Genomic DNA, 24,182 nt, shown 5'->3' on the forward strand with positions numbered 1-24,182 from the left:
ACTGGTGATGGCAGATGTAGCCTTTTACACTGGGAACCTTCAAGCTCTGAAAGGCCTTAACAACTTAGACCTAAACATGGCTGAAATTTGGGAGCAGAAGAGGTGATAATCCACCGGAGCAGGCGTTTGGCCCTGACAACAGACCAACTTTCTTCTTAGGAGCTTGATGACTGTGAGGTGAATACTTAAGAACAGAGTCTGAGAAAGGGCGCTATTGATAGTTGGAGAAACTAGATTCAGTGAGCTGCAGGGAGTGATCTTTTCAGTGTCCTTCAGCAAGAAAGAAGTGATCAGCTGTCTGTGCAATGTTTTTCATTCTCTCTGGAAACAGACTCAGGTTTCTTTGGACCAAATCCAAAAAAACACATAGCTGTAACACAGCTGTAGTTGTCTAGAATGCTCTGTATATCTTTATATTAAAAAGATGCTTTGCATTTCTTCTAGTGCAATGAAATTCACATGGTGTCCCACCTTATTTAATGATGGTACAATATAAAAATCTTGCAGTTGAATGCTGTAGAAAATGTTTTTCTCTATGACACTATGCTGTTCTAAAAATTATTTTTATACGGAACTTTATATAAATAAATGTCTTTTTGATTGCTTGCATTTAGGATTCAGATTTGTTAGGGAGCAGTCCTGTTTCAGGGTATTTCTCACAGCTGGGCTCTAAACTGCCATCTGAAGACACAATTTTCTAATAATTGTCTGTTTGCTTAAGCCATTATCTAGCCCCACAATAGACTTTAGAGATTATAATCATTAGTAAAGATAACAGTGGGCTTTCTGTGGAATTTTAAGGTAGTAAAAAGGCTGGTGTACAGAGCGCTTCTTCCAGCTTCCAACATAATGATTAGGCTCTGCCACTTATAACTAGGGTAGGTACTTCACAGTAACTTTTTCAGTACTTTGCCAATTCCTCCACAATGGTAAAGACTCAAAACAGTGTATATAAAGACAGACAGAAGGAGGGCAGAGCAAAGGGCACAGAAATCATTTTGAAGTTTTTAGGCTGCTGTACACAATGTTAAAAAAAGTTACACTACAGAGAAAGGTGCAACTGAAATTAATTTATTTAAGAGTTTTTAATGCTACCTTTTAAGACTGGAAGCTGCCAGTACTAAGTAAAAGTGCCTGTGTATTTCACCTCCCACTCATTACCTAACCTAGTCCGAGTGCCTAACCCTGTGATGATTATGTACAAGGGAACGGTCTACAGTGCGTGTGCCTACGAGTTCTTCAGGCAGGCATGCTTATCTGGTAACACAACAGCTGTCGTTAAATTGTCCGTCACAATAAAGCTATAAAAAAAAATCACAGTTGTTTTTAAAGACCAACTTCTTTAATGATATATACCTGTGTTATACTAAGCTTATAAAATAAAGCTGTCTGCATGTAAATATGAGAGAAACATTAAGAAATCAAAAACGTGATCATGAGAGGGATCTTGATTCCTGTACAAATTTAGAAATAACGAAGTGATAAATTAACATACATGACTGTAACAATATGAACATGGGTGTACTCAAAGTGATATAATCCATGTATTGAATAGGGCAGAACAAGGTTTAAGGTGTTTGTTAACAGGAGATCCAGTCTTAAAGGGGATGTGAGAAAGCAAACGCCACACTTGGATACTGAGGCATTTCTCTCAAGATTCTTTGGGTGAGTTTGAAACATCCCCATTTCCTCTCCCTATCACAATACAGAAACAGAGGTTTTGACAGCCTTACCCCAGTATCTCGATGTAGAGCGTATTGTGATAGAACACTTCAACTACTGGTTTTGGGGGTGGGGAAGAGTTTAAAGACAATTAGGGTTGTGATATTTGTGAACAGATGAAATACAGGGTCCATAACAGCTCATTTAGCAGTCGTGAAACATTTGGTTTTCAACTGCATCTGCCATTTATACTTCATAATAAGTCACAGGAGCAGCTACCCGTGTCCCGTGTGTATTGCTTCACAGCTTTAACATTTTAGTAGTTTTGAATTGTAACTGCAGAAAGAGGCAAGCCTCTGAACTTCTTAATCAAAGATCTGTCCATCTTACCCCCCAAGACAAACAGTATTGCACTTCAAGGATATATTAACCGAGTTACAGAATCTCTTTAAGGACCAAAGCATTACTTACTTACTTACACACACTCATCCTTTGCACTGTGTGTTGCTTAAAAAGATAAGAGAAATTAATTTTAAATTAATACTGCAGGGTACTGTGACGATGACAAAGCGTAAGCCCTCTGTGTACTTATTTCTAATGCTTAGAAGGTTCTTCCAGGAGGAGGCTGGTGTAGCACAGCAGTACGCAGAACCGCCCGTGCCATTTCACTGACTCAGTGGTCCAAGATCCGAAGATTGCCAGATACAATTTTGTTCTCTAGTAGAGCTCCAGCTGGGATGTCAATTCTGTCGCCATGATTTGCAATGATGATGACCGTTCCCTAAATTTTGAGAGGAACACGCATTTAGAAACTTTGCTTGGTAGTAATGCTTGATTTAGAATGAACAAGAGTATTTTTGTTTAGAAGTCCAGCTATATAGCAGCTGTAACAGAGCCAGATCATGCATGCACTTGGACCGAGTTACTGTCTCTGCATTTTTTTTTTTTTTTTTTTTGCATGAAAAAGTTTAAAACAAGCACTACTGGAAAGGCTGCAATTACCAGCACAATAGATACTGCCAGATTACAAGTTAAGCTGATGCCTTATTTGTGAGAGCTGGTTGCTGTGAGTGCTATCAGGGCTCTCTGCTCTTGGGTGCAAGACTGTTAACGCCCCGTTAGCATGTCATGACGCAGGTCCCCACTGCAGCCCTAAGGCAACCGAACAGAACTGCTGTGCCCCACACAGGGCTGGGAACAGAGTGGAGCAGCTGAGCCTGCAGGTTCAGAGAACAGCCTGAGGCAGCTCAGTTTCCAGAGGCTGCCATCACATCTTGCACTGATCGTCATGGCTCTGTAACAGTCTAGGTGAGTTCAGCTGCTGCCACCAGTGTTTTGGTGGGGTTGGCCAGATCTGGCCAAACAGGCTCTTAAATTAAGGAAGAAGAATGAAGAATTTGAGATGACACGCAAAATTGCTCAGCTGTGTATTTCACTAAGAACACAAATTGATGAAAATGGACCTGTAAACCCAGCCTGGAAGGCCAGGTGGTACATGCCTTGTAGAGCTAAGGGAAAAAGGCACAAGCACTGTTTTGAGCACAGAGTCATGAGGTCTACGGTTTTCAAGGTACTCTGCCGGTAGACAGAAACCTCAACTTGTAATGAAACCGTACAGAGAAGCAGCTCTACTGATTGAACAGGGACCCTTATGAACGAGCACAAGGGGTTAGTTTTTTAATTACTAGGAATGTTGCCAGTTGACTGTGCATGAAGTCAGTGATTTAGGTAGGATCAGTTTTCTTCTAGCATAGCAGAGATGATTGTGTATACACAAGCGGGTCCCATTTATATGCTCACCTTTAATGAAACATTCTTCCCAAATGTAACATCACCTGAAACCGTGAGATGATCCAGTTCAAGCATATCTGGTATGCTTTCAAACCTCCGCAGGTAATCCTGAACCTTTGGGGAGGGAAAAGAATAGAGACTGTTTTAAATCCATTTGCAGACTAAGACAAGCAAGAGAGTTTTCAGAAAGCTATCTGAGAGATCTTTCTAGAAGCTCATCTTCCAAATATAAATGTTGCTACTTTGGAAGCAGCATGATATTGTCATTTTCTGTCAGAGATGATAACTACAGACATGAGAAACAGTGACAGCAGTATTGGGTAAGAGTTGGGGAGCGCTAGAGAACACACAATCCAATTCACCCTTCTGCTTCCTTGGCTGACAGGGTGAAGGAGCACAGAGTAAGAGCATGACATTAGGCACAGATACTAAGCAGTTTGCATTCTAGCAGGGTAATTTAAAGCAAACAGGAACATCCAGATGGATAGAGGCAGATAAAGCCAACCTCCCTTTTAACCTGTGAATTGCATTTTTATTCTAAAAGATGAAAACAAAGTGTAACTACAGCAGGTTACCTTTGTGAAAGAACTTCCCAGTTTCACCAGAGGCACCGTTGGAAATTCACGTTTCTCACTCATTGTTAAGGATCCAGCGTTAAGGCTATACAAATTAGACATCACAAGCAAGAGATCCGACGTGGTCTTAACAGGCAAAAACCGACTACGAGGTACGTTTATCCCCAGAGAGTTCTCAAAACTCTTAATAGCAGCACCAACTGCAGTCTCCAACTGGATAACATTCAAGCCTCCATCCAGGGTCTGGAAGAGAAAGCTTGCGTAAGCATGGCCAGCAGATAAATACGCTCAGAATGAGAATCAAACATACTTAAGAGTTCTGCATTAATCAACCAACTGGCTCCTTTTTGAAAGTAGCAACCACTATTCAGTTGCCTAGAAACAAACAGTTCTTTCAAGTCTGTTTCCTTAAAAATCTTCCAGTCTGATTACCTTTGGGTTAACAATGATCTCCATGTCAATAGCATTTTTCTCTTGCAGCCTTTTAATCGCAGACAAAGCAATCCACAAGTTGTTCGTATTGAATATTTTGAATTTTGACACAGACTTGAATTCGTCAACATGTGCTTTTGGGACCTGAGCTATTTCCACAAGTCTCAGCTTGTTTTCATATTGCGTAAGTGTCCCACCCTGCAAGGGTAAAAGAACAAGTTTAAGTCCCATTCATGAGAGGCCAGCTGAGCAGCTCTCCCCCTACCCAAAACACAAGCAATGTGTTGGTACTCTTGAAAGTTAAGCCCCAGTGAAAACATGTTGCCTGTGTTCAGGTACCAGGTTCCTAACTACAGAATATGTTTAAATGACAGTCAGAACTGTCAAGCAATAACGTGTCAGTGTGCCAAAGACAGTGTTTTCTTTCAATGAAAGCTGCTGAGATTCTTTTGAAAGTGCTGTAGTTTAAAGATGACCGTCAGCAGAACTTCGCTAGATTCCAAGACTCTAACTTATCTCTGTTATGTAACTGCAGCACTTACTGGAGAAACAAGCGTTGCTTCAGTAACCTGGACTATCCACGGATGAAGCCCTGTCTTCTTATACTGAATAGCTATATAACCACTAACCATAGTGGTTTTATGGAACCAAGTTAGACTTTTCTTAATGGCTAATGAATAAGAAAACTGCATTTCCCACCCACCATCCTCATATTTAAAAGAATAGGGGCAAAGTACTGTTACATGACAAATCAGTTTATAACGTGTCAGGTTCTACTAGCCCATCTGACAAGTGGTGAGGGCAGGATGCTGCCTGGCAGCCACGACAAAGCGAGCTGTGTAATTCACATGTAAGCTGCAGCCTACGTAGCTCAGGCAATCTTCAATCAGTAGTGACAGAACTGCTGCATCCCTCCCCTCTGTGCTCTGCTTTCAGCATCCCCAACTTCTCCCCTTTGTAAGGGAGAGTCTGGGGAAGACAGCGAGGTTGTGACCTACAACCTGCAGAAATTACTTGTGTTTTCAGTGATCTGTCAAGTCCAGGCTTTCTTTGTCTGCTGTTGCCCCAAACCTAGATCCAATTTGTTCCATGAATTAGAACTTCATAAACTTGCTGATTTTGTGCATCTCAAATTAGATCACAGCTGATGTGTTAAATGGTGCCTGAAATAGCTGTAAGAAGATTTACTGAATGTCTGAGTTCATGCATACAGAAGAAAAGATGTCTAGATTTTACCAAGATGCAAGGCATTCAAACAGACTTGAGTAACTATTTGTTTTTACCTTCACATCTGCCCTGGTTTTGTTTGTGACTTCCATGACAAATTCACAACGTTTTCCATTGGGTGGGTTCATAAGATGGTTAAGAATGTAAAGGTCCACAGTGGCACCCAAGTTATCTATATTGGATACAAAAATATATTCCTTCCCCTCTCCAATAAGGTTATCCAGCAGACCAGAGTTATAGAAGCTGGCGTAGATGTCTCCATGGCCTGGGGGATACCAGCACTCTGTATTCTCTCCCGAGTAAGATACATCCTTGGCTATTGGCAGCAGAGTTTCCTTGTTAATTCTAGGATACCTGGGAAGGCAATGGTTTTGTTAAGCTCTCACCAATGTCAGACTAGCATGAAGTAAAACAAAAGGCAGTGGTAAAAGTGCAGGTTTTTTTCATACACAGTTTTTAAACCTGAGCTTTCCAGGTTAGTTTAAGTACTGTGAATTGGAAGATCCATCCACTTTGAAGATGTAGAATGCAAATCTTACTCAGTCCTCAGACTGTGAGGTAAAACAGCTTTCTTCTGACACATAGGGTCAGAGCCCGCCCTGTGCTACCTGCACACCTCCAACATCCATCAGCCACGTCGGATCAGAGTTTTTTCTTGGCAGGAAAGCCAAGCTCTGTCTCCCTCCAGAGCCCAGGGATCCTGAAAGCAAATTCAGGAATCAAGTCCCCAGCATCCAGTATGCTGCTACTCAGAACACTTCTTGAAACTGTAATTCCCTCACCCTTCTCTCCAGTTTCAGTACACTGTCTCTACCTTTACCAAAGCTTCCTCATATTACAGCCAAAGACCACCCCAAAAGAGACTGAACGTTAAGTATAAAAGATGCCATTATTAGGTAGCCGCCTCAAACTAAGCCCTACACCAGTATGAGAAAGAGCAAGCTAGTCTTTCCTTCTATCCCAAGTAGAGGAGAGAAATTTTTTGGTACCTGCTTTGATTAAAAGTATATATTTTCACACGGCTGTGACTGTATTTCTGCAAGATTTTCTTGGTGTCTTCATCAGTGTTGAAGGAATTCATTAGAACAAGAGGAACATCGGTGTTGTAGATTTTGTTTAAATGCTGAGATGGGAAAGAAATGGTAAATTCAGCATATATTACTAGCTTTAATCCTGCCACCGAAGAGTTTCCGGGAAATTAATGCATTTATTATTTCCAGTCTATTTTGTCTGTTTGTTACAGGAAAGAGATTCTTATACCAATGGAATTGATAATAAATCAGGTAAAGGAAAACAAATCCTTGTAAATAATAAAGTATTTAAGACAAGGGCCACATTAGTTACTGCATAAATAATCCTTGTTTTTAAATCCACATCAAGACTCAGAATTTGAAAACCAAAGAATTATTTTAAACTTTAAACTATCATTTATTAAAAAGGTGTGTTTTCCTCAAAAATCATTAAACCATCAGAATAAGACTCTGCGTACTGTACATTTAAAGGGTGAGGTTGCAAAACCTTCCATCTCTTATGCACAGTAAGTACTTTTAAGCCATTTTGGTGTACTATGAATAGGTTAATACTATCAAGAGTACATACTAGTTGGAATGTTACAATTTTTCAGGCACCTATAAAATGGAGCTGAAATACAGGGGATCATTTTCACATCGACAGCACAGCAAAGGTAGAATTCAGAAAACAAGACAGAGTTCCATCAAAAATATAGCCAGGCAGAAAAGATACTTCAGTGAGTTCAGGGCTTGGTGAATCAGATCACCCTTATCCACTGGGCAGAGTTTGGGATCATTAACCTCTAGTGAAGTCAGAGACTGCCTCAGTGACCCTTTTGAGAAAGCACCTGCAGCAGTAAAGGATTAGCACTGCATTAGTGCGATGCTAATCTAAGTCTTGTATAGGAATGTCTAACCTGTGTGGGAGAGCACCACTCCAAACAAAACAAAGAATTAAAGCAGAAATGCTCTGAGCTCTAGGAACTGCAGAACACACGCACCCAGTTTCCAACTATAATGACCATCTTAATTATCTGCTGCAAGAGGAACTCTCTGCATTAAAAACATAAGCTGAAATGCTCCCTCTCAGCACCACCAGCTGTTACTTTCTTTCACTTTTCTTTTTTCAGAGGGAAATCCCAGCAATCACTTCTAAGATGAGGGTTTTAATTGGACCAGGAACTCTAAGCTGCTTTGAAAAGGTTTTTTTCTAAGCTATATAACAAAGCTTTTAAAAAGCTGAGTTTGAACTTGCACCTAGAGGATGCCCAGGAGTTAGCTACCACAGGTTGACTCCACAATTTGACCATTGTGTTTATGGGCACAGCCATCACTGCCTGGATTTGTGTCCACCCGCTGAATTACACTTGCAGCAACAGGTGTGGAGTGGACAGAGTTCAACTGCTGATTGCTCTGTCCCTTTATCCATGTAAGCTGGGCATCACCCTTGCCCATTCCTTCCAAAGCAATTCCCTACTCTGCCACTAGCACTCTGACCAGACTCCATTTCCCTCTCCTCGTTCTTGTGGTAAGCCTCTGCTGTGATTACACTTAAAGGATTACACAGGACTAGTCCCATGCGTCTTGCTTGCAGGAAATAGGGGAATGCTTTATTCCAAAGTACAACCCTAAAACCCAGCATGCTAAATGACAGCGGCAGTGTCAAACAAGAAGTAGATCTTCATTTCTCCTCGCTCAAAAAAACCCAAAGCACTACCAGTTAGTCAATCAGATATTTAACCGAGATCACACTCATCAAGGAAGGTTCTTCTGTAGTGGCAAGAATTTCAGTTTTAGGTGGGTTTCAGATTAGGTTCCAGTTCACAGACCCCTTGAAGTCTCCACAGTAATTCTCAAAGCTCGTCAGAAATTACCTCAATCTGCTGAACTGTCAGATCCAAGAAGGTGTTCTCATTGCGCACCCCAATAAGACTTTTGGGGCCTTTACAACCCATGCTTGTGCCCAGACCACCATTTAGTTTCACGACGACCAGTTTGTTCAGTACAGAAGCAATGTTATCAGGCAGTCCTCTGGCCTTTATCTTCTCATAGGGCTGGATCTGTAAGAAAGCAGTTATAGGAAGCATTCAGGTATTTGCTAGGAAACTGCTTTTTCCTAAAAACCTTTCAAAGCTTTAAATTTGACAACAATACCCAGAGTCATTTGTATGATTTAGGTCACTAAAGAACATTTGTAAAAGGATTCTAAAACAACCTGGTTCATATTAAGTAAGATCTTCTCTTGAGAAAGGTTTTATAAATATAGCACCAGTCATAGTCAGCTTCACTCAAATGAAAAGGTGCCTCAGTCTCTTCTTCCAGACATCCAGAGAACTGACTTGAGGGTCTGAGGAACTGACTTAGCACAATCCTCCTCTTGCCCTGCAGGAGGAGCGGGGATCTCCTTGTGAGCCATTTAACTCACTTCCCCAGTAAGATGCCCTCCTCCAGTGAGGCCACAATTTAAGAAAACAGGCACTGCACGCAGGACATAATGCTTCTTCTTTAAGCAGCTTAAATACACAGTAGATTTTTTGGTATTTTGCACTGAGGTTGTTGGATGAAACAATTTAGTAAAAAGCTTAGTTCTCTGGCTCAGTCTAAATGACTTTTTATTCCAGTTACTAGTCCAATATAACTCACCTCTTCCACTACCATGCTGCACAGAGGAAGAATGTTTCTAGCTCCTCTTATCCTGCTGTTTTCAGGAACTGTTCATCCAGCTTGCATCAAATCTCACAAGAAGTTTTCTACCTTGCTCATAGCTATATCCTACAGGTTTAAAAATGAGTATGGACTATGTTTTGGGCTCAGGATAGAGAACAAAACCAGGTGTGTAATGAAATTCAGTGTCCCTTGTGTTAAGCATTGCTTCTCTCCTAATCCAGAGCACTTAAGGAAACAATGCTAACAGTGCAATGGTAAATATCATGTCAAAACTCTTAGAGCAAAATCAATATAATTATCCTTTAGCCTGCCTTTCTAGAGATTTTCTTTTGAAGGAAAGCCTTTGTGTTTCTGCTTTTAATGTATTCTAGCACCAAAGAAATGGCTTTAGTTCTGATAAACAATGTGGAAGATCCACAACTCATTTACAAAACAAGCAAACAAAACACGTCCCAGGTAGTTTTCAAAACTCTGTGCTTGCTTTGGTCAATTCAGGCTACGGTATGAAGAGAAATCCACATCACACTGGAACAAGAGTCATATTTCTTACCCGGATGTGTGGGGGCAGAGGGGAGGGTTGCGCAATTCCAACATTCCCGTATGCCACAGATGGCAGGTTAAAGCAGATTCTTCACACGAGGGGAAATTCTACTTTATGCATAATCCGGAAAGCTTACAGTAAATATACATGTGATATGTAAGATAAGCTCACTCCACAAGTTATAGCACAATCACTAACTAAACTCTCCTTACTCAACAGTGGAAACGTGTCCTAATCATCAGAGGTGCTTCTTGACCCAACAGCTTAAACTCGTTCCATTTAGAAAAGTTTCCCAATGCACAAGATACACACTCCAAAAAAAGCGACTGACTTGATTTGAAACCCCTATCACCTCACAAAAGTATTTTTGAATTAATGTGAAACATACTAAATATATATAATAAATAGCACTAGATTCCCTGCTGAGACACTCTAACTTTATTGTTGAACATAAACATCTATGTCAATGTTCTGATGTAATTTTTGATTCAGTGGGCAGTATTACTGGAGAACAAGACAGATTTAGATAACTTTGTGATATACATATCAAAGTGAAGATATGAAAGTAAAATGATGAGGTTTAACAAATAAGTCTAACAATTACTTTGCTTTAATGCAATTTTTAAAGGCTACATTCTGCACAAATGACACTCGTACCAGGAAGTTTGTTGCTTGTTTCAGGTATGTGCAATTTCTCTGTTTCCAAGCAAAGAAACGAAACTAGGAGTACACATACCCCCTCACTATACTTTTCCCAGGTTGAGGTAACTTGCTCATGACCCTACAGCAACCAACCAACACATTCAAGACAGAAATGTTTCAATCTACATGCTCTTAACCAAGTTCTTGTGTTTTCACCTACAACAAAAGTTCAGAACTAACTATCTCCATCTATGTTCCAAAAGCAGTAGAGGTTCCCTACGCCAAAACACCCTGAGTTAGCAAATGCAAGTAAGGAGCCTTATGACTAATGCACAAACCTATCCTGAGAGTTATAGTTATGTGCAAGATAAATAAGGGTTTAGTATAAGAGCAAGAATGAAAAAAAAGAAAAAACATACACATTTAAGTTACTACCTTCCAGATAAGTCACAGTAACAGATATAGTAGTTAAACAGACTTTATTTCACACTTGCAGCCGGCCAGCTAGAAGGTAAACAGAGTTACCATGGCTCAAGCAGCAAGGAGCAACACAATCATTTTTGCAGTCATCTGCTAACATCCAGGTTCCAATTAAAGAAAGCAAGTAATGTTGGCATACTATTTTCTATTTAATCAGCAGAGAATGTTAATATTAGAAACAATATACCGTTTAAGTTATTAGCACAAAGATTTGTCAGTAAAATCTGTATGGATCACTAAAAGAGAAGAGAGGGAAAATTTGTTTCAGCCAAGACTAGCTTGAACACAACGTTCGGAAAACCAGAACTTTGATTCCCTAGAAATGTACCTATGTCACCACAATAAGACTCACTGCTCTGAGAGAGGCGCCTTCAAACAAGGTCTCAGGGTGTCAGGAGTTATAAATGACTTATGCAAGTTCCTGTTATGAATCAAGTATGATACTGAAAGGTATCTCAGTTTGACCACTTTGTAAGACAAATGGTATAGTAAGTCCTTCCATTCTATACTTTCTTTTAGGAGGATGCAACAGTTCTTTTCGGGCAAAAAAATATTCTTTATCTACCAATATCAAGAAATTAAACAACTTGTTCTAATCACAAACACATCTTCAGAATTAGTCATGCAGTATCTAGAGATAACAGGATCGTGCCATATATTACTCCAAGAAACACACACAAGGTAAGGACGCTGGTGACCAGAAGGGAAATATTCATCCACTTTTGCCTTGCTTTCCTCCCTACCTCTTCAAGAAACAGCGCTGTCCATGCCCTCCTCTAGATTTGCTGGTTAGGATCTCCTGCCAGTTCCAGCCTTTCTCCTCTCCCCACTTTCTACCTCAAACCCTGTGCAGCTTTCTGCCTCCAGGTTACACATTCTGTTGAAGTGCATCTGAACTGAACTTCTGGCATCTTAAGAAGACAGAAGGCTGGAACAGATAAAGAGACAGCTGATGTTGTTAGGACATAGGAAGGTGGAAGAATAGGAGGCAGCAAAGCCTAGCTAGAAATGAATGGAGTCCCAGGGCAGAGGGACAAAAGACTAAGATAGACCTGAAATAAAATCACCACAAAAAACATCAGTTTTTCCCGTGTGAAACCCTCCTACTGACTCTAGGTCATGAGGCCCCACAGAAGATAAGTGATGTGCAGTAACATAAGTGCAAGACCAGTAAGTCTTACCAGAACATTCCTCTTCAGATTTAAGATCTGAACAGCAGCATTCTGGAAGTTTCTACACAGTCCTTAGTCCTGCTACAGCAAAGGCTTAAAAGATACATAACGCAGGATAAGCAAAATTGGGTGCAGCCAAACGTGGCTCGAGAGCAATTCAAAGGTGGCTCTGAGCCCTTGGGTAAAAGCCCTATGACAGAGAAGTCACGGGGCTGATGGGGAGCCCAAATGCTCAGTGTCCCTGGAAGGCAGCAGTCTGGTAGAGGCTCCCAGGGCAGCTGTGGCAAAGAGTTGGGGGTCTGGTCCTGCACTCCAGGCCTGCCTTGCACTCTGCTCCACAATTCCTAACTACCAGCTACTCCGGGAGCATCTACCCTTGGCTGTCTCTCTGAGGTAAGCGTTTTTAAAGTTTTATTTATTTATTTGGGGTTGTGCTTTTTAAGTCAGGAGCTCAGCCATCCTCTGAGGCCTACAGACTAACTTGCCTGCCTGCTTGTTTAGGTAGCAACCTGTTTTCTTTTGAGGAAATTAGAAATAAAGCTAGAAAACATTTCACTCAAGACTTTATTTTTCTTCCATGTCCAGGCATTTCACCCTGGTAGTGCAGAAGACTATAGCAGCACTGTATTTGAGAGTTTTACCCTATTCTACCACAATAATGTACTATAAGCTTCACTGGCAAATGTAGAGTCTCAGTGCTCCACAGCAGAGAAGTCAATCTTTTTCCTTCCATTTCCTGGTTTCCTGGTAAGCAGGTTTAATTGCAAGCAGGTTTAATTTGATAAACAAGTCTAGCAGGTAACTGATCTGAATATAATGCCAATGTTGTGCTTTTTTTTTTTTTTTTTTTAATTCAGAAGACTTACGCATTCATAGTCTAAACATTCCATGAAACAAAAAAAAAAAAAAAAACTAATCACCTTGGACTTTAGTTGAATAAAGTTGTAGAGGTTCAACTAGCTAAAAACAGCAACACTTGCACTTACATGAAGTTGTAATGTTACACAGGGGAAGATATAAAATGCCTCAAGACACACCTGTAGCTGTCGATCTGTTTGTTTTTCAGGTAGCATGTTCTCTGCATCACTGATGCCCAATGCACCAGCCTTGGTATTTCCTGCATAAACTGTTGAAAGAATACTAGCATGAAAAAGTAACTAAGCTGGGCAACCCTAACAACCTACATAAACACAGCACCAAAGCTACTTCCTAAAAAAGCCAGATCTACCAATCTCAAAAAGGACCATTTCACATTCCCCACACAAGCACTTTATGTTACCAAGGAACACTATAGCCCTTCATCAGGAGACTTATGACTGGCAGTAGTTATTCAGCTGAAATTAAAACAGAGAAAGCCTTCAGTCTGTAGAGTTGTTTTATTTACAACTTAGCCGAGAAGCTCATTTCTTCCAGGAAGTGAGATGCAGAGAACTAGGAGACTAATATTTGATACAAACAGCAAACAGGACACATACATAGCTTACCATATACACAGTATGTGCTGCATATACTCCCCCCACCCCGTACACACACATACTTTCTACTAGAGAAAGCTTTCCTGAAAACATTATGAGATGGCAGTAAATAAGGACTAGAAGAGTCAGCTACTTAGGATATGAGGAAATAGGAAAAGAAGTTATACAAACAGAATCTTTCCTATCTGTAAAAAAAAAAAAAAAAAAAAAAAAAAAAAAAAATCTGGTAGATTATGAAGTTCATTTAAAGAGAAACTTGCATGACAATCTTCACGATAAACAAAAAATAAAACTTCATCATTCATGCATAGAAATTGTATTTTGGACACATGTAAACAGGATCCTCTGAAGATACCACCCTACCACCCTACCTCAAGGGACTGGCAACCAGGTACAGCTGACCTGGAAGTATCACTGAACACTGTAGGCTTATGGAGCTTGTCATCAATAAACTCAAAGTTCTGGCATGGCTCCATAAAACAGAAGTGACTCACCTGAATAAACACTGCAGAAAGATAGCAGTTACAATACAGGAGATGGGTCTTGCATTAGTGATGTCTTAGCATCTCTGGATGTGACTGTTCATGCATCACAGCGCATCAGCATAGCTGAGACAACAACTAGCAGCAGCATTGGTCATACCTATCAGTTACACCTATGCAGCAGCATCCATTGGACTTCCAGTGTGAAGAGTTGCAATGGATTCTAAGCATTCCCTAACAGGACTGTAGGGAAAACATGATTTCATCTGTTCCTGTAAATCACTGTCTCTTGCCAGTTCAGAGCAGGATGCTTGCTGTGTTGGCATTACACAGCCAGGCAGACTTACTACCGTGAAATTAATTCTGAGGCAATACTATGAGGTATTAAGCATGCAAAGGGGAGGAAATCTGAGGGTCAGAGAGGCCAGTGACTCCTGGATAAAACCACAACTTCAAGTCGAGCTACAGCAACAAGTCTGGATGTCAAATCTGGTCATCTACTCACTGCAGATCCAGAGGAAAGAACAATTCTAATGGACCTTCAACAAAATGGGACCTTCTTCATTTGAGAGTTATTGCTAAGTGGAAGCTAGTGATTCGTTTGCTAGGGGAAGGTGGAGAAAGGAATGTTACAAACAAACAACTCCAGTTCCAATGAGAGAGAACATGATTTTCACCACTGAGCTAAACTCTCGAGAGTAATTTAGACCTTAAGCACTACTTTAGCATAACGATGGCCAGTTCTATATGCTAAAAAGAATAACAGAGGCATATTCTATAAACATAAGCTAAAACAATTTCCATGTAGCATATAAGAGAATAGAAAATTCTTTGTATCTCATTCACCCTTCCATCAAAGCAGATGCTACGTGAAAGAAAAGCCTTCAGCAATCTTCCAGATACTATGCAAGGATCTTTGATATAAACAGGTTTGCAAAACATTAATATGAAAAAAAAAAAAAACAGAAAAAGAGTTTTGTTATCTAGCAAGTCCTTCTCTTTTTCCAAATGCATATCCGTTCAGGAACACCATCTGTTCATAGTTAGTTTATTTGGTGCACAGTCCATTTATTCTGCTATATTTTCAAACGGAAACATGCAGAATAAATGAAAGAGGCAGGACATAGGATATAGTATTTCAGTGCTACAGGATGCATCTGAATAAACCATGGAAGGTTAAAAAAAGGAAAAAAAAAAGAAGGTTACAAGTACAGATTTGTCAGAAAGGCAGGGACAGCTGATACAGCATGAGGGGTCATGAGTGTAGGAGCTGATTAGCAAATATCCAATTCCAAGCAAGCACTGAGTTAAATGTGTACACATTCTTTCAACTCTTATCTAAAGAGACTGTCACCCAAACTACTAAGCCCTTTATGCTATAGCTACACTAATCCCTACCATTCCCTATATGACAGACCCTTACCTACCCAAGGTCAACACCAAGATTAATTACTCAAGTGCAAGAGTAGCTATGTGCTGTTAAATTAAGATTGCTAAAGAAAAAAAAAACACTACTGCCTTTCTACAGAATTCTACAGGAATGATTCCAAAGTTCTTAAAACATTTCAACAATAGAAGCATACAAAAAAAGTGAGACTTTAGCTTTGTTTTGTCAAAAAGTTTTTGCTCAGACTGGATAGACATCCTTAAAAACAACTGTTTTTCCCATCAACAAATAGATGAGTAATACTGATTTTAATGTACTGAAGGTATACCTCACCAGAAAGCTTAAAGGACAATTCACTACAAACAGGAGCTAGCGCAATTTACCCCTGATGTTAAGTAAATTTCTGAAGAGAAATATGCATAGATCTTCACTCCCTATCATAATCTCCTGTACACTGTAAGGTCAATACCACTCTATGTTAGATTGTTAATGGATTTGAAAATGCTCAAGTTTGAACTCTAGCTGAGTGGGACATGAGTCACACCCACGATGTTCAGATGCTGCCAGAAAAGCCAAAAAACACAATTTCATGTTTCAATACTCACTACATTCTTGTTGCATCACTGATAATATAGTTTTTCCAAAAAAAAAAAAAAAAAGAAGAAAGTCAACTTTTCAGTTAAGGACCAGACTGTCCCAAAACAATCTGCTCTTGCTCAAGTGCCAACTACCCTTTTATGTCTTCTCAGTTATGTCTGAAGCTGGCTTATGCAGAAAGCTCAGAGTAAAATCAGTAAAAGCTGATTTTGCACCAGCTACAACACAGAATTTATAACTCAACCTTGCTAAATATTCAGTTTCAGCATAGGCAATGGAAACGACAACCTGGCAATGAAGCCCTAGATCTTGAAGGTTCAGAGAACAACAAATGTCAAAGAACTAAAAGGCAAGCAGGATCCTTGCTGTATCAGGATTAGTGCATGTCTACACTGTCATCTAGCAATTCTAGTCATGTGTAAGCACGAACATGCAGAACTGGCTGACCTTCTGGAGAGCAGCTCTGCAGAGAAGGACCTGTTGTCCTGGTGGACAACAAGTTGACCACGAGCCAGCAATGTGCCCTTGAGGCCAAGAAAACCAATGGTCTCCTGGGGTGCATTGAGAAGAGTGAACTTTACCAGTTCTAGGCTCCCCAGGACAAGAGAGCCATGGAGCTACTGGAGAGAGTCCAGTGTAGGGCTACAAAGATGTTCAGAGGGCTGGAGCTGGGCCTCTTCAGCCTGGGGAAGAGAAGACTAAGGGGGGGATCTGATCAATGTGTACAAGTACCTGAAGGGAGGGTGTCAGAGGGACAGGGACAAATGCTTTTCAGTCGTCTCATGTGACAGGACAAGAGGCAACGGGCAGAAATTAAAGCACAGGAAGTTCCGCCTGAATGTGAGGGGGAATTTCTTCACTGTGAGAGTGATGGAGCCCTGGCACAGGTTGCCCGGAGAGGTTGTGGAGTCTCCTTCTCTGGAGATATTCAAGGCCTGCCTGGACACAACCCTGTCTAACATGCTCTAGGTAACCCTGCCAAGCAGGGAAGTTGGACTAGATGATCTCCAGAGGTCCCTTCCAACCCCACCGATCCTATGATTACCTATAAGCGCACACACAAGAGTAGGAAGTGCTTCACAATAACAAAAAGATCAATTTTTGCTCTAAGGATTTGGAATACTGAGTTTGACAATAGATGCTGATAGGCAAATATTTCAGGGACAAAACAGGCAGGAGGGATGAACCTTACAGACGCATGACTACAGAGTTACTCATTTGAGACATGTCTCAAAACAAAACTGCTTTGGGATTGTTCTAAAACAACCTCTAGTTTCATCTGGTTCCGTAGACAATGTCACAGAAGTGATTTTTGCAACAGTTTCCATGAAGCAATGCTGGGAGTTTGACTAATAGATTTCAGAAGCATACTCCCAGTGCAAGAACATTTGGAAAAGTTTGCCAGAGACAGACAAAATGAGCAACAAGGCTGTCATCATGAGCAGAATGGAAATGAATACACCCATACCAATCAATACGTATTTACAGAGCACCGAGGTATTATTTACTCAGCACCAAAAGGATAGTTTTGGAAATAGTAGCAAATGAACCTTAAAACTTGTTTTCTGAGTTAACGATTAGAAAGGTATTTTGCTTTTGTTTAAGAGTTTGCCATTTTTTCTTCCTTCTCCTTCATGATACAGTTCACCAGAATGACAACTTGATCTGCAGACAAACATCCAAACATAAAAACAAAGAAAAAACCCACATCTCTAATAGACAAGTACCTTCCACACTCAAATTGCTTTGGATGCTCTTTTTACGTCTTAGACAAAGTCTTGCATTGCTATTCTGAGATTAACTTCATTAGTGCAGTTTCCTTGGAGGCCTCTCAGCAGGACTTTGCTTCCACCTCAAGCAAACACACTGCTGCAATCTACATTAGCAGGATTAAATTACACTTGCCATATTCACATTCTTTACCTTGGCTCCTTGTTAAATGGCCCTCTCACTAAGTACATTTTCTTCTCTGAAAACTGTAACAGGAATGAGTTCTAACTATGCCAGCTATCACTGTAAGCCTTTGGACATTTAGAAGGAAAGCATCTGTAAGGAAAAAACAAGTTAGAAGTTTGTGAATATAATGTGAAATGGCTTCAGTCTTCTGTTATCATTGTCTTGAACCTATAGTTTGCTTCCCCTTTGGTATCAGTTGCAGCACTAGAAATAGGGAGGTCAAGGACGAAACCTCCCATTGCAGAGAAAGAGAGGGGAGTATTACAGTACAATCATTCATACATTTCAAATTACTGGCTAGTTCTAACAGGAGTTTTTACTTCTCAGAGTTACTTTCATTCTTCCGTAGTATCCTAGATACTTGAGGAAGAAAACAGAGAACTGCACTGAAAGAAAGCACAACGGATAATTCAGTCATCCATGGAAGTTTGATCAGAAATTCTGCTCCTGCATAGCGTTGGGCAAAAGCCTGAAACACCTTTCCCACTGAACGTGAAACTCACAAGTATCTTATGTAAAACAGAAGATTAGAAGATAAACCCTGTTAAACTCTGCCATGTTTTTAGGTTATTGGAGGGGTTTTTTTGTTTGTTAGTTAAGTATATATACAGACATGTGTAGGTATATATGTGCAAGTGTGTATATATAGATATACTTTGAGCTCTACCAGTATCAGCTGAAGATTACACATGCCAGAATTCTCAGTGGTTTGGACAGATCACAGAACAAACCAATTCCCTGAAATAACTGGAGGCAAACCGATTCACATTGGGAAGGGTAGGTCCTTCCTAGACCATATCTGTAATGCAAAAATTTTCAAAAGTAGCTGAGAAACTCTTCCTCTTCTCCACCCTCTTGCCCCTATAATGGGGTCTTCTGAATGCATAATTACAAATCACTTGTCAGATTACCAACTAACTTTCTGAGAACATATAAACATATAACATTTGCTGTGCTGTCCTACCAAGATAAGGAGGAGCGTATAAGATGAGTTTTATAGCTAAGAAAAGAAAACTCAACTAGACACAACTGAAGAGAGCTCAAGGAGAGCTAAACAACAGCACTCAGGAAAAAAATGCATGTATTTAACAGATGGATACCAGTCCCAAAGAAATCAATATTATGGTCTTTGTTATTAAGCCCTTCCAAAATTATCATTCTTTCTCATTTTATAAGCTCCCACCATTCTTACCTACTAGTAAGACCGGTAATTCTGGTCTTAAAGAAATCAGCATTTACCTAATAACTTCACAGGTCATATTCCTTAGCAAAGAAAAATTTGGTAGATACGATACTGTAGATCACCTGAAAGCGTTTCACGTAAAACTCCTTTCACTTTCCAAGGCACATCCCCTTATGATTTAAAATGGGGAGAAGAGGGGAGGCATAAATACAAGTATGGGTTCAGGAGGACAGGAAAACAGAATTCTTATAGTAAGCAAAAATCAAGGAGGTTAAGTTGGCTCTCAGTTTTTGAAACTACTCAACCCACCTCCTGCCAGTCCAGGAAGTATGTACATATTATATAACATCTAAGAAATCTTACTATGGAGAGAAAAAAAAAACATGGAAAAGAAATTTGGGAATATTTTTCCCTAACTCTCCCCCTCCTCTCCAACTTTCTTTTATGGAGTTTATCAAATAGGGTTATGTGATTTGGAGTTCTTGCCAGGAAGCAGATTTTCATCTATGACCAGTCTAATATCTCACCTGAGCCAAAGTGACACATGGATGCAGGAGAGGGCTTTTTTTATTTTTTTCCTTCCTCTTTTTAATGTGGTCACAAGTTCCTACATAGCTAAAGGATACAGATGAGGGTAAGTCAGTAAAAGTCAGAAGGAAGAAAAGATATCTTTTCTCACCTTGCCCTCTTTTCAGCCCTCTAATCTACAGCATTCTTCACAGATGTTTGTCTAACTATTTTTTTTTTAAAACAGCTTGGATCCCCCATCAATCTATTTTGATGCTTTACCATCCCTCCTGTTTGAGGGTTGCTCCCAACATCCAGACTGATACATTTTCAGTGGAAATGTATCAAATTTAAAAAAAAATAAACAATAGTTCTCCTTCTTCCCAAAGCAGCCACTGACTTGCATCAAATTGCTGAAATTTCATTTCAGGATTTATCTTTATCTTGAAACAGAGAACTATTCCTTTCATTACTGCATTATATAATTAAGAGACTTACCACTCCTTGGAGTCTCATCCCCCTCTAGATTAAAAGCAATGCTCTTTCCTTCAGCCTTCCTTGTCAGTCATATTACCTAAAACTTCAATTTCCCACTTTGCCCTCTTTATTTAAGGTAGATTTTCCTCCCCAAAGCAACACTTCACGCAGTGTTACAGTACAGAAGAGAGACACATCACATGCTTTTGAAGTTAAAAGAAAACACTCAGCCTGGGAAAAAAACTAGACTTGCTCTAAAACAGCATCATTCTTCAATGCTTTAGAGAGCAGCACTGCATCTGTTCTGGAAGAAACTGGAAAGCCTGCCTTTCAGTTGCAAACAGAGCCTTGATTGAATCATCACAGAGAGGCTAAAAGAAACCACAAACGTGCAAGGACACAGAAGTCCCACAATATGCCAAGATTACTACATTGGGAAAAAAGCAAAAATCCATAGCATAGCTACACAGTTACTTACACAAGAGCCAAAAGACAGCCTAGGGCCACAGATGAATCAATAAAATGAGGTTAGGTGTAATACAAAATGTTTATTTCAGTACTAAACAGTACTGGGAAAAAAAATAACAGATTTAGTGCTTTTTCAGCAGTATCTCAAACGGCAGGTTAAAAGTTCTAACAACATACATGGCATTAGAAAACTACAGTTCTTTAAAAAAAGTCCACTACTTTTTCCAGATTCCTTGCTTTTACTGAACTGCTGTAGAGTACAGAATTACTAAGTGAGCTACAGAATCCAGCCTACTTGCCATATGTCCTTTTCAAATTACTTAGCAGAATGGATTGATAGAAACAATCTCATCTGAGATGTGTAACCTTCTTTCACAGGCAGGAGCAATGAGTATTCTACATACCACGAGAGTCTCACGTATTTCTCCTATAACACAAGTTAACTCCAGAGAAGGTACCAAACAGTAAGATGGTACCTGTCCCATTTGTTCTTGTGCTCAAAGAACAACACAATACCACCAGAGTACTTGGTACCTATGTTAAGCAGGACCTGATATTCAGGAACACATACAACATGTCTATAAATAATTCTTTTAAAGTTAGAGCTCAAATTAAGTGTTGTCCTACATTATGTTAAGGAATTGTGATAGTTATATCCATTCTACAGTAACTACACTATTTGGCACAATTGGCAAATCTCAATTATATGTTCTCTAGAGTGTCACCTCATTGCAACTTACAGAATCTTCTGGGGGTCTCTGAATCTTCCCCCAGTCCACAGATGGTCCCTTTTCTTGTAAAAATCTATGAAATAGTTTCTGAAATCCTTCCAGGTCTTTTTGTGTGTGCTACAAAGAGAAAATGCATTAGTTAATACTTGTATTTAATGCCTATCTGTTTTAATTAGGAATCTTTTCTACAAAACTTGACATACAATCCAGTCACAAGAGAAATTTGGTCAGCACTGAAGTATATGCACACTAAAATTTAATCAGAAACTAAACCCATTTCCACTAAAACTCAAGGTGCAAAAAGAAATGCAGATACATAAAATACAACTCTTTAGTAAAAACCACAACCCTAAATTAGAATTCAGCCCAATCTTTACGAGAACTTTACCCTCCCTTTCTATAATCCCTTAAAGATTCTATAGAACCTTTAATACCCAAAGATGATTAAATGCTTAGTAATAAATCTGTCACCTAGTTGCATAGAATTGAAAGACTCCTATTGACATTGTATCCAGGCTACTTTTCAACACAGAATCAGAGCACACCACAAAAACAAGGATTACAGTGTTCTGTGATTTGTCTCTCTTTATAAAATTCAGTTTGATTTCCTACATTTAATTTCTCACGCTTTGCATTGCAACCTCATCTTACTCCTTACCTCTAGCTCATTTGAAGGTGCAGTTGCAAGTATCTTATCAAGTTCTACTTTCATTGAATATTCCAGCTCTTGTCGAATGACTTCCTGAAACTGCGACGTGCCTGCTTGAGACATTGCTAAGAAAAAAACAAAAAAACAAAAACCAAAAAAAAGAAAACATAGGTTTAAGGAAAACGACAAAAACCAGCTTGTTTAGACAACAAATAGCTTTCAGTTTTCTATTAAAAAAAAAGAACCCCTCACATAATTCAGTCTCATTTTGTTACTGTTCTAGCACTGCAGGAATCTGAAGCTTCTGTTCCCAGTAACTTAGAGCACAGACACCAAATTGGGGGCCTCAAAAAAAGCCCACCACTGTCTCAAAAAAAAAAAAAAAAAAAAAAAAACCCAAAACAACAATCCATCTGAAGAAACGTCTGAAGTCTGAAAATCCCCAACAGGACGCTTTTTTGCTAGCAGCTAAAGAATTCAGGCCCTGCCATATCATCATACTTTAGCAAGTTAAAGTGTGATAAAGTTTATCACTAAACCATTCTTCTTCCTTCCATCTAGAACACTGTGATCAAGGGTATCCATCTGTTCACACAACCAAATAAAAACATATGTTTTAATGAATATACAGTGCACTTTCAGTTTTGTTCCAGTAAATATTCCCTTTTTCCTCTCTATCTTGTGATTATTTTCACACTATAGTCTGCATTTCAGTTACTAAGCAACCTAGAAAATTAGTTTGTCTATCATTTCAGCATTTGTTCTGCTTTTGACAGTGATTCTTTTTCACATTTATTGGGCTTATAAGTATACAAATGCCCTTGTTATATAGTAAACTTCATACATTCAAAGTACCTCACAGAAAGAAACAGGAGATAACATGACTTCTGTTTTTCAAAGGAAAGCATATGAAGCATATGCATTCTTAAAAGACACTCCGAGTACAATCTCTAAAGACCTTAGTTAATTTAAGTTCTGCCAAATCCCTTAAGCAATCCCTTCTCTGTAACAGAGTTATGTACTGCCAAATTTGGTTGGAGTTTTAGAAACACCCTGAAATACTAGTGCAAAAAGGGGTCGGAGGAAACTTTGCAAGTGGACAGAGTAAACTGCCAGGAAATAGTGTTAGAAGGGGAAGTTGTTTAAAGTTTTTGTATGAAGAATATGCATTAAATATATATGTGTGTGTGTGTGTGTGTGTGTGTGTGTGTACACACACACATATATCTCCTACTGAGAATGTCTAAGAAAGCCAGAGGCAGTTCATTTTAATATAGTTTTGATTTTATTTTTTAAAGCAAAGTATTCCACAGCCTCAGTTTCAGTGACAGTAGCTAATCCTTGCTCTGAGCCCACAGAAGCCATTTTTCTGACTGCACTGTTTTGCAGGTAGGGGAAAAGAGAAAGAAAAAAAGAGAGAAAGACAGACGAGCGCTGCAGTGCATATACTATGGGAAACACAAGGGAAATGCAAACTAAAGATGAGTATAGCAATTAACAATGGTTCTTCTTTAATCAAATGCTTCATTTATTAGTAAAAACAGGTAATATTTGATGTGGAAAGATATACCTAGCAGGCTTTCAACTATGTGAAAACAGGCACAGCTCTTCATTAAAAAGTGCTCTTTCCTACAGGAAAATAATTAGATACATACTGGTTTGATACTTTCATATGGAACAGACACAGGTACTGTTTCTCCATTCTGGCATTTTGAGTTGATGCATCTTGAAACACTGTTCAAACTTCCAAGGAAGTAACAGCTACAAGATGTTTTCAGATGTTTGTAATCCTCCCCTCAATATGTTGCAATTACAGCAATACAGCAACAACAGCATCCAATTCTTGTAGCTCATGAGGCTGTAAAACATGTCAACCTCCCAATATGATGCAACACCTCTTACAAGAAACTCTAGAAGTAACAAGTATTCTAACAGAGATTTCATTCTTGCTGTTAAACTTAGTCCAAGTAAGACAGCACCAACACTTTCACAGTCTGCCATGTAAGTAGGAAAACTATAATGCATAAAAGTGTAATAATATCCTAGTGCTTTATAATAGTATAAATTCTCT

General features: G+C 39.4%; 2 protein-coding genes across 3 annotated transcripts in view; one reads left to right on the top strand and one right to left on the bottom strand.

The window, feature by feature from the left end:
- VPS54 (VPS54 subunit of GARP complex) overlaps positions 1-1,314 on the top strand; it is a 50,821-nt gene extending 49,507 nt beyond the window's left edge. Inside the window, exon 24 of the mRNA XM_062571433.1 lies at positions 1-1,314. Coding sequence (XP_062427417.1) covers positions 1-106 — 106 coding nt within the window. The 3' untranslated portion in view covers positions 107-1,314.
- The window catches only part of UGP2 (UDP-glucose pyrophosphorylase 2), a 27,852-nt gene continuing 4,725 nt past the window's right edge, over positions 1,056-24,182 (bottom strand). For both annotated transcript variants that reach the window (XM_062571436.1, XM_062571435.1), the window contains exons 2-10: positions 22,121-22,236; positions 21,472-21,579; positions 8,572-8,757; positions 6,677-6,810; positions 5,744-6,041; positions 4,461-4,658; positions 4,029-4,271; positions 3,463-3,567; positions 1,056-2,443 (exon numbers count right to left, since the gene is read on the bottom strand). In XM_062571436.1, the coding sequence (XP_062427420.1) occupies positions 2,336-2,443; positions 3,463-3,567; positions 4,029-4,271; positions 4,461-4,658; positions 5,744-6,041; positions 6,677-6,810; positions 8,572-8,757; positions 21,472-21,579; positions 22,121-22,234 (1,494 nt within the window). In that variant the 5' untranslated portion in view covers positions 22,235-22,236 and the 3' untranslated portion in view covers positions 1,056-2,335. The remainder of the gene's footprint in view (positions 2,444-3,462; positions 3,568-4,028; positions 4,272-4,460; positions 4,659-5,743; positions 6,042-6,676; positions 6,811-8,571; positions 8,758-21,471; positions 21,580-22,120; positions 22,237-24,182) is intronic.

This window comes from Rhea pennata, chromosome 3, assembly GCF_028389875.1.
Source record: "Rhea pennata isolate bPtePen1 chromosome 3, bPtePen1.pri, whole genome shotgun sequence".
Classification (NCBI taxonomy): domain Eukaryota; kingdom Metazoa; phylum Chordata; class Aves; order Rheiformes; family Rheidae; genus Rhea; species Rhea pennata.